This window comes from Pimephales promelas, chromosome 3 (genome assembly GCF_988280905.1).
Source record: "Pimephales promelas chromosome 3, fPimPro1.hap1.1, whole genome shotgun sequence".
Taxonomy (NCBI): domain Eukaryota; kingdom Metazoa; phylum Chordata; class Actinopteri; order Cypriniformes; family Leuciscidae; genus Pimephales; species Pimephales promelas.
Genome location: NC_142771.1, coordinates 31,954,167 through 31,964,801, shown reverse-complemented (window position 1 = coordinate 31,964,801; position 10,635 = coordinate 31,954,167). Strand labels below are relative to the sequence as shown.

The 10,635-nt window shown below is 37.3% G+C and overlaps 1 protein-coding gene across 3 annotated transcripts; it reads left to right on the top strand.

The window, feature by feature from the left end:
* Nucleotides 1-402: 402 nt before the first annotated feature.
* Nucleotides 403-7,947, top strand: ubfd1 (ubiquitin family domain containing 1). Of its 3 annotated transcripts, none has more exons than XM_039686343.2 (7): nt 403-558; nt 1,496-1,777; nt 2,356-2,564; nt 2,690-2,755; nt 5,468-5,573; nt 5,649-5,731; nt 7,030-7,947. In XM_039686343.2, the coding sequence occupies exons 1-7, from the start codon at nt 543-545 to the stop codon at nt 7,138-7,140; spliced, it is 873 nt and encodes a 290-aa protein (XP_039542277.1). In that variant the 5' UTR covers nt 403-542; the 3' UTR covers nt 7,141-7,947. The 3 variants fall into 3 exon arrangements, with proteins under 3 accessions (XP_039542277.1, XP_088984875.1, XP_088984876.1); XM_089128749.1 differs by lacking the exon at nt 403-558 and adding an exon at nt 774-909; XM_089128750.1 differs by lacking the exon at nt 403-558 and adding an exon at nt 1,139-1,276.
* Nucleotides 7,948-10,635: the final 2,688 nt, after the last annotated feature.

The following is a 10,635-nucleotide window of genomic DNA, read 5'->3' as shown; positions in this document are numbered from 1 at the left end:
TCATAATTTCATCTGCTAAAGACTAGGGTTTTTACATTTATTGCCAAAAAGGACAGTGACAGATAATGTGAAAAAGAAAAATATATAAAAATAAAAAAAAGCCTAGTTTCTTGGGTGAAATACAGCCATTAACATTTGAAAGTTTATAGTTTACTGGATAACAGTTATGAATAATTTACTACAACAACAACAAAAAACAACTTTGTTTGGTCAGAAGAAACTGTTTGTCGAAGATTACAGAACTTTCACTGCATTTATGATTACAAAAAAAAAAAAAGAAAACCCGGTGCAACACCAGGCCCGTTGCATAAATTTAGCCACATGTGTTAAGACTGTGTCACAAGTTTGATCAACTAGCAAAATATGGGTCTTTTTTATAATTTGTATACAGTGACAGTCCATACTTTTAAGACTAGTTTAAGCGGTTTATGCAACCGGCCACAGATTTTAAAATCGCAAAGTCACTACGGGAAGCTGCAGAGCTCATTCACTGACAGCACGCTCTTTCCCAGAAGCCTTTCCTCATATTGTACACAATCATCATGGCGGCGCAGGATGGTAGGTAGCATGAAAATGTACTTAAATGCCATTTCCCCTGTCTTTGCGGTGTTGTTCATATGCGTATAACATCCGTTACAGTAATTTGGAACTTGTATTACAGTGAATGGATGTTGCTTTAACTTGTCAGGGTTTAATAATAGCTAGATATTTTGTGATTAGCCCAAACAGCCATCTCAAAAACTTCGGCTGTGTCACAAAATCTTCTGAACTGTCTACCTAGATGGCATTCAGGGGAAGAATTGAGTGCGTTTGAAACGTTTCTAGAACGTTCGATCATGGGAATCACGGGAGCGTTTGCAACGTTTAAACAAAGGTTTCAATCGAGCCCATTTCAATTGGACACCAAAGGTGATGTCTATATAGGCAGCTCGCTGACTTTTGAGACACAGTCTTGATGTGAGCTTGCGAATATTAGCACAGCGGGCTGGCTAAGTTACCGTTGAGTCAGTTGTGTACGATTACAACACACAGCCTCTAAGTTATTCGGCCCGTCATGGGAACGGTTATTGGTCTTAGTTCAACAGTTGGGTTCAAATAACGAGGGGGGAATTAACTTGATGTTTCTGGGACTTTCTGGACTGGACTCTGGATAATAGATTAGCTTTACAAACTATCTATACAAGAGATAATTTAGTTATGATATTTATTAAGTAATATATCTAAACTGGCATCTGTGGCAGAGGATAGGAAGCTAGCATAAATCCTGCTAATAATGGTGTGAGATTTGAATAGTTACCTAGGTTTCGCATTAGTGTTATAAACATTAGTGTTTTATTTATGTCCCAGGAGGATTTGTTTGTTTTATTTTTATACTGTTTGAATTGACATTGTCATTAACTTGTCATGGTCACATCAGTACTCTACTGTTAAACAGTAATTTCCTGTTCAAAACAACTTTTGATTGATGACCTCTCATCTGTAATTGTTCCCACAGGAAGTGAGGTAGAAGGAATGGAGGCTGAGGTCACGCAGAAGGTACCAGAAGTGTTGTGTGAAGCTGCGGGACATGGAGATGTAGCAGGGACTGAACAAGCATCTCTTACCGATGGTGAAAGCACATCAACTCTGACCACGGCTGTGAGCAATGGAGAGGAAAGTGATGAGGGGAAAGAGATGGTGGAAGTGAAAATCATTTGGAACAAAAACAAATATGATCTTAAAATTCCTTTAGACGGCACCGGTGCTAAGCTGAAAGAGAAGATTCACACTCTCACTGGTAATGTAACTCTCTTATCATGAAAATTGTGGGTTTTACAGCATATATGTTTTAAAGTCAGCATGAAAGATAAGTTGCCACAGTCTTTTCCTACTCATTGTGAGGTATATCTGAGTGAAACGGCTTCTCGAACTGGAAAAAATGGAGGCCGGGAATTGATTGGATGTTAGTGGTTTGCTGTTGGTTGATCTAAAGTGAGTGACAGATTGCCCCTCCCTCACGCCAGTAAACACATCATCAGAGAAGAGATGACGCTGCATGATGGAGGGAACGTTTTGATTAAAGATGAGGGCACATGAATTATGAGGTTATGAGGGCACAAAAACAATTATAAAATGTGACTCTCGTCTCCATGAAATTCTTCCAATATTGAAGAGTAGACGACAGTTTCCAGTATACATGAACATAATGATATAAAACACTATATTGATTTTAAATGTGGAAGATGTGACATGTCAATAAAATGCGCCATGGTAAGAAATTGACTTTATAATGTTGTATGATATGAAAACCAACATGGTATATAAGGATCGGATTTTGAAATTAAATACCTAATACAGTTTTTTAATTATCATTAGGTCTTCCACCTGCTATGCAGAAAGTGATGTACAAAGGACTGCTACCAGAGGACAAGACGCTTAGAGAAATCAAAGTTACAAATGGTGCAAAGATTATGGTGGTTGGATCTACAATAAATGATGTACTAGCTGTAAATACACCGAAAGAAGTTATTCAGCAAGAGGTTAAAGCTGAGGAGAACAAAAAGGAGCCATTGTGCAGGCAAAAGGTGGGAAACTGGTTTGCATAATGTGAAATTTAGCATTTAAATTGCAATGGTATATACTTAATATGCTTATACTTATGCTGATGTCCTTATAATTTATAAATGTACTTTTGGATACTTTTTCTCAGCAACATAGAAAAGTTTTGGACAAAGGAAAACCAGATGATGTTATGCCATCAGTAAAAGGAACTAAGGTAAGCAGAACCTATGAAACATAAAATATAATTATTAGATTGTACCAGATTACAGCACACATGCCATAAAAATTACTTTTAATGCAATACATTTTAAACTGAATTTCCACTTGTGGTCTCAGAGTTTAGGACCTCACTAAATGTGATATTTCATATGGCATTTGTATGGGGTTGGACAATTAAACTGAAATTAGATTTTCAGACCACAATAATTGATTAGTATGGTGTAGGGCAGGGGTCTCCAACCTTTTTTCACTTGAGAGCTACTTTTTAAAAATGAAAGTGGCCGAGAGCTACTCATGTAATACAATACTTAAATCTCTTAAATAATGTCTCATAATTCTCATATTAACAGCAATCCAAACTGTTTTAGACCTAAAATAGTTTTTGTAAGCCTGTATGTGTCACCCTTAAATGACAGAGATGCATTTATAGAAATTTGTACTTAGCATATTATACTGTAATTATAGTCGATTATTAAGTCAATTATAGTTTATTTTATAGTGCATCATAACTAGAGCATGAACATTTCATAATTATAGTGACCAAAATGATCACGGTTATCACAGAATCCTGTTCAAAAAGTACTAATTTGGGATGGTGAAAACTAAAAATGTTCTTGACCGACCACCGAGCCTCATTAGCCGGTTGAAACCGGTGAAGCGATTGGTTTAAAATATGCTACGCTATTTGAAATAACAGCCATTTTGAGCCGCGCCTGCAATTTCACAACTCTTTCGCATCTCTCTGCCGCTCTGCATCCCACTCACACACACACACACACACACTGCCCCGGCACCGCCCTTCTACTCATGTCACTTTTTTTAAAATCCCCATACAGCGCCGGAATCGGAGGACAAATGCCTCCTTTTTAGTTTCGAAATGGTTTGGGTACAAGGTGATCGTGTTGAAAATAAAGGCGTTTGTCTAGCGTTAGAAGCTCATTTGAAACATTGCCGTGGCTCATTTAAGAAAATGTCATCTCCGAAGAGTCGCCACTTTAGTTTGAAGTAACGTTAACGTTAGTGCTAACAATAATAAAGAAAGATGATGATCATCAACTTATCTGTTACCACTGAAATGTAGATGTAATATATTTCCGAATCTAAGCCCAGCAACTTACATCTGTGTCATTCTTTTAGGTGAAATGGTCCCACACACTATTTTCTTTCCACGCTTAATCCTGTCGTCTGCCATGGCTCTAACCTCGAGTGTTTTAGCCTGAAGTCTTTACTTTTCGCAAATCTTGTGAGCGCGTAAACCCAAATGCTGTGACCTCGTGCCAAATGGTTTTTTTTTTTGGTTTTTTGTTTTTTAACGACAACTTTGATGCGGTCAAACGGTCATCGGTTAACATCCCTAGTACTAATACTACACAATAAAATCAATTCACCAAGTTTTATGTTGAAAACCAGCAAATAACAAAAATGCACTGTTTACATAAACATTAAAATAATAATATTACAAATGATGGCCAGATTTTAAAGGACTATCTTGCAACATGTTATCTACTAACTAGCTCAAATTAAATTTTGACAAAAAAGATTTTATAGTAGATAAACCTCACATATTTCAGCCTTGAAATTATTTTTTATAAAAAGAACGGACTAATATTTTACAGTGCGCGTTAGCTTATCTTTTATTATTAATAGTAATAAATTCGGCCCGATTTTGCCGTGGTCTGTTGTTGCAATGCAATCATGCCTGCGCTCTCCACAAGGTAGCTCTGCTACAAGATTTATTTATGGAGAAGAGAAAACCCCCCCGTAGTGTTTGGGTGCACCCCAATCCTTCATGTTGACTGAGCTTTCAATGTTGTTATGGAAAGGGTGAGGCTGATTGGTTGTTTCTTGTCACATGACCTGCTGCGCGCTTGCGGCATTCTGAAAATTAGCTGTTTTTCATCTCGCTACGCCTGGAAAAAATGTGGGAGTTGCTTCAATTAGCTTGCCGCGCACCTACATTTGAAATAACAAACTTGAACACGCAAAAGACGCGATGTGAATGTCCCCTTGGAACGAGCTACCTCCAATCAGGCCACAAGCTACTGGTAGCTCGCGAGCGACGTGTTGAAGACCCCTGGTGTAGGGCCTCCTTCAGCCCTCCAATACGGCAACAATTCATCTGGATACAAGTACTTCACAGCGGCCAGAGGGGTTTTGAGCCATTCCTATTCCAGAATTTGATACTGTTGGATGAAAACGTTTTCTGACTTGGTCCTCCAAAATTCCCCAAAGAGGGTCAAAAATATTTCGATCTGGTGACTGTGCAGGCCATGGGAGATGTTCAACTTCACTTCCATGTTCATCAAACCATTCTGTCACAAGTCTTGCTGTGTGAATTGGAGCATTTATCATGCTAACCAACAATTTGACGCAAACCAACAATTTGTCCACTTTTGAACTCTGTGTCCCATTCTGTTGTGTGGATTGCTATAGTTTATGTACAGCTGTTACCGCTGCTAACTCAACCATCAACTTTAATGATGGAATGTAAAATCAGTGGAGATTTTTCAAGCATATATAGGCGTGAAACCTCCAACACTATATTGGCCAGTGTCTCAGTTTTATTGTTCAACCCCTGTGTGTGTTTTAATGCAAAGGATGCCAGTTTAATGATCATGTCCGGAACTGTAAAGCTCTTTTCAAGGAGACAGAATAAGTTCCTTGTGCATGCTAATGACATCCAAGTGATCTCTGACTTGTCAAACAGGAGCGTCTGCCAACAGTGCCTTTATCGGGAATGTACAACAAATCTGGCGGAAAAGTACGACTCACTTTCAAACTGGAGCAGGATCAGTTGTGGATCGGAACAAAGGGTGATTTCATCTTTTGAATGAAAATGTATTCGTTATGCTTGCTTTATGCTGATCTTGATGTTTTCTGGCCTGCAGAAAGAACAGAAAAAATCCCGATGGGTTCCATCAAAAATGTTGTGACTGAGCCAATAGAGGGTCACGAGGACTATCACATGATGGTATGTGTCTATCGCAACATTTCCAACAAGCTATGCATTATATCCTTATATTGGTCATTTTCAACCAGGATTTTGTAACATTTTACATATACAGTGCTTTGCGAAAGTATTCACACCCCTTTTTTTCCACATTTTGTTATGTTCCTGCATTGTTAAACTAAGTTATTTTTTTCACATCACTCTACACTCCATATACTATAATGACAAAGCAAAAAACAGATTTGTGACAACAAATTTAGTAGAAATAAAGAAAACAAAAATTGCATTTGTGCCCTCTTCTGGGACATGAAATGTAGCTCAGGAGTATTCCACTTTTGCGTGTAGATGAATGGGTAGGATTTGGAAAGTCACACACCTCTCAATTGAAGGTATAACAGCTGAAAATGTTTATAAAGAGTGGTAATGAAGAAGCTGATGGTCACTCTGGTTAAGCTCCATGACTATATATGGAGACGGGAGAAATCTACAGAAGGACGAACATCACTTCACTTATCGCTCTACTTATGGCAGAGTGGCCAGACTCAAGCCTCTCCTTGGTGGAGACGCATGAAAACCCACTTGGAATTTGCACAAAAAAAATAGAGGGACAAGATTATCTGGTCTAATGAACCTCAGTTCCAAGCATGTATGGAGGAAACCAGGCACTGCTCATCACTTTCACAATACCATCCCAACAGTAAAGTGTGATAAACGCAGCGTCCTGCTGTGGGGGTGTTTTTCTCGTCAGGGTAGAAGGAAAGCTCAACACAGCAAAATATAGAAAGAGCCTTAATGAAAACCTAGTCCTGAGCATTCAGAACCTCAGACAGGGCAGAAGGTTCACCTTCCAACTGGACAATGACCTTAAGCACACAGCAAGTCAATGCTTACGGACAACTCTGAATGTCCTTGAGTGGCCTAGCCAGAGTCTGTGCTTGAGCCCAATCAAACCTCTCTGGAGAAAGCTGTAAATAGCTGTCCAACCTGACAAAGCATATGAGGGGAAGAATGGCAGGAAATGCAAATGCAGATGTGCAACGCTTGTCGCATCATACCCAAAAAGTCTTGAGGCTGTAAAGGAGCTTCAACTAAGTACTTAGTTAGGGTACAAATACTTGTGCAATGTACTTATGTCAGTAAAATACATTTTAAAAAGTTTTTTTTTTTTTGCTTGTCATTATGGTGTATGTAGTATAGGGAGGAAAAAAAGTAATTTAAGGTAGCAACAACAATTTTGAAAAAAGAAAAAAAAAGAAGGGCGTGAATATTTTTGCACGGCACTATTTATATTTATAAGCATTTTTTTTTCTTCACCATAGGCATTTCAGCTGGGTCCAACAGAAGCCTCACAATATTGGGTCTACTGGGTGCCTGCACAGTTTGTTGATGCAATCAAAGACACAGTTCTCGGGAAATGGCAGTATTTTTAACGTGCCTCTATTAGACACTGAAGAATTGGGATTCAGAGCAAAAGATTAACTGGAGCCAACACAATAATCTGAAGAACTGATTTTTCTGAAGTATATCCAGAGCAAACCGAAGGATTGCTGTTGGACAATATTTTGGGGGTTTTAAGTGCACTAAGTGTCAGCATCCCGTTTTTCAAAACTGTTTCATCATTCGTTTTTTTTTTTTTTTTTTAGAGCAATCTCAAGCATAAACAGAAAATTGTACAGAACTTGCATATACATTTCTCGTAGTTATTCTGAAAGAAATAAAAATTATTTAAGGAAAATGATCAATGCAGTAGAAAGATTTTATCTAGCGTATTCCTCGGTTTACCGTACAACTCGAGCAAACTTGCCAAAGTCGACGTTTCGCAAAGTTGTTGATTTTACAATCAGCTTTTGTCATTGCACAGATTATAGTTTACATGTAAAACAGCAATGGTATAATGCTCAAATATGGATTTAATCCAGGTTAAAAGAACATTGTTGGATTTCAAGTGGTTAAGCTCGAGGCTTGTTGCAGAATTTCAACCCTAAAGCCAAGAGTACATATGCTCTGCCTCTGTGCTTTCGACACATTGATCCTTTGAAGAATGCAATATCTTTTTAATATATCAAATCAGATGTAACATTAGGGAGAACAGTGTTGCAATGCCCTTAATACACAATCGTACAACTAAGTTGCCTAATGAGTGGCTATTTTGATCATGCATGTTGTTGTTTTTTTCAAACGGTGCTAACCAAATTTTTATTTCAATAAAGCCCAAAGGAAGGAATAATTTCAGTGAACTCTGAATACTGACATTTTATTTAAAAAAAATGTAAACTCAATGTTAACATTCCTCCTAAATCACACATTTTAGCAAATACGGTACAGTGTGTATTTAGATCAAGTAAGCTACATAATTTTTGTTTTTAAGTAACCTATTATTTGTCATATATGGAAAGAATACAGCTGCCTGTAGTTGAGCATTTTGGTATGTGAACGGGTAACTGAGGGGTAAAGTGTGCCAGTCTCAACTATTAGTGATGAATGGGAATATGAGTACTGTTGCAATATGTGAAAAATAGTTTCACTGCATTCAATTTTTTTTAATATTAAAGCATTACACTGCTGGATAGCAAATATATGAAGCAAAAGAAGACTTTGGAATGGGATTATGCTTTAATAAGTACTTTCTTATGTTCATATATTTATTTGAAATGCAAGCGTCATGTTCTCGCTTTTTTTTCCAAGTCATATTTCTATAACCCCATATCATAGACAAGCCTAATTTCAGTTGATAACAGACGTCTAGAAATATAATGATGAGGCATATTAGTTTTACTTCAACTGGTCATTTCTCCTTCACAGATCACAAATTTGTTTTGCCTCAAATCTTAAAAGAGGTCCTTATTAAATGCATTTATCAGATGTAGTATTACAATTGCTATTAAATAAATTGAATATGCATTTTAGTGCTTGGTTTTAGAAGTCATATTGCTGCTTTCGTCATGCATCACAGGTGTAGATCTTCGTTTAAAGGCATCATATAATGATACATGCACTTTTACAAGTTGATTGTACTGAAATATGTTGTCAGTGCATGTATACAACCATCATATAATGATAAAAATCCATCCAGTGTTTATTTTTTAATCTCCTTTATATGTTTTTCCCATCTCAAATCGAGCCGTTCGACATGTGACATCATAAGGTCGGATGCCCCTCCCACGATTGCCAAGGCGCGCTTATATGGGCAGTAATGGAGTCTGGTTGTGCCCTAGTGGAAGCGTTCGGTACTGCGCCCAAACAAAATCTCACTAAAAGCTCATTTTTTGAGTTATCAACCTAAAATTTTAAAAACAACTTAGTTCCAACAGTTTTTTTTTTTTTTAAATGGAAAAAAGAAAACTCTTGGAAACCCTCAATTTGTTGTTTCCCTCTCAAACGTGATTGGATTGTGCAGGCGCCACTGATATGGACAGGCTATCAACAATCACCTTCAGCTTTCCGCCAAAGTAAACTCCATGGTCAGATTTAGATAAGAGACGAAACAATGGATGACGACGCAGCAGGTCCATCCCGGGAATGTGCCAACTAGTGGCCCCACCTCGCAAGACTATTTCAATTTTCTGAATTTTCAGAAATGTTCTTAAATGTTAAAAAAAGCAACATAATAAAAAGATGAATATGACTTGATTTTACTTTCAATTCCTTTTACATTCTCCCAGGTATTAACATTTTTCATAACTTTCTGTTTCTGTCCATAAATGTAAGCACTGTGGCAGTAGTTATGCAATATTTAGAAAATGTACTCTTATACTCTTGATACTCAAGTACTTTTATTTGAGTAGACCTCTGTACTTGTACTTGAGTAAAATTTAGCAAGGGTTATTACTCAAGGAATAAAGCAGTGTATTTCTTCTGCCTCTCATCCCACGTTTATAATGAACAACGCGTAATGGTTATTGTATTATTATATACTGTGAGGCTACACGCATCAAAATGCCCCACAGAACAGAGGGGTGGAGTGAGTGAAACTCATTATCATTTAAAGACACATGCACTTAAATGGCATGCTGAAAACAGCTGTTTTTGACCAGGTAAAATGAGGTATAGTATTTTCTTACAATACTAATGAGAATTTTTAATTAAAGTATATTACAAACTTTTCATTTAGACCCTGAAGAATCAATCAATCAACTTTTGTTCAAGACACAGAGGTCCATAGAGACAACACAGCACAGATATATATAAATGTAAAACAATACAAAACAATTAAGAATGATGCGGATGAGGCATCATTTATAAAGCATATACAGGCTTCGGGTCCAATGGTTCCAAAAGCAAGATGTATACCTTGTGTCTCTCTTTGAAACATCAGCAATGGGCACAATGATCATAATCTTAGACCCTTGTCAGTCTGCACATTAATTTAAACATAAAAAATTCTTAAAACAGTGTTAAAAGTAGGTACATACATTTCACTGACACTAATCCACCTTGAAATTTTAAGCACAATTCTCAGTGCATCATTATAAGACACTTTTTTTTTTTTTACTCACTAAAATATTTTTTAACTCATTAAAATTACACCACAGGTGGGTAGTATACAGTGGAGTGCAATAGGTTTTAGGAGTGCACATGTGCAATTTACGTGCCAGCATGTTTGGCTGCCCATACAGCTTTCCACGCTCACGCTGCACATCATCATCACAGAGGTCATCTATTTTCACATGTCCCAGATATTTAACTTTCTTTACAACCTAGTGGTTCACCTGCCAGTACCATACTCTTCGTTGAGTTAATTTTTTTATTAAACATTAGCCCATATTGAGAGCATATTCAGTTTCTGCAGGCCAGCACTGGAGGGAGACAGTACCACCAAAATCATCAGCATAAAGCATATGATTATTATGAGACTATACGCCAATCAGCCGGTCCAACAGCCCTTTAGCTCCTTCGATATATATACCATGTACATGTGAGAGTAC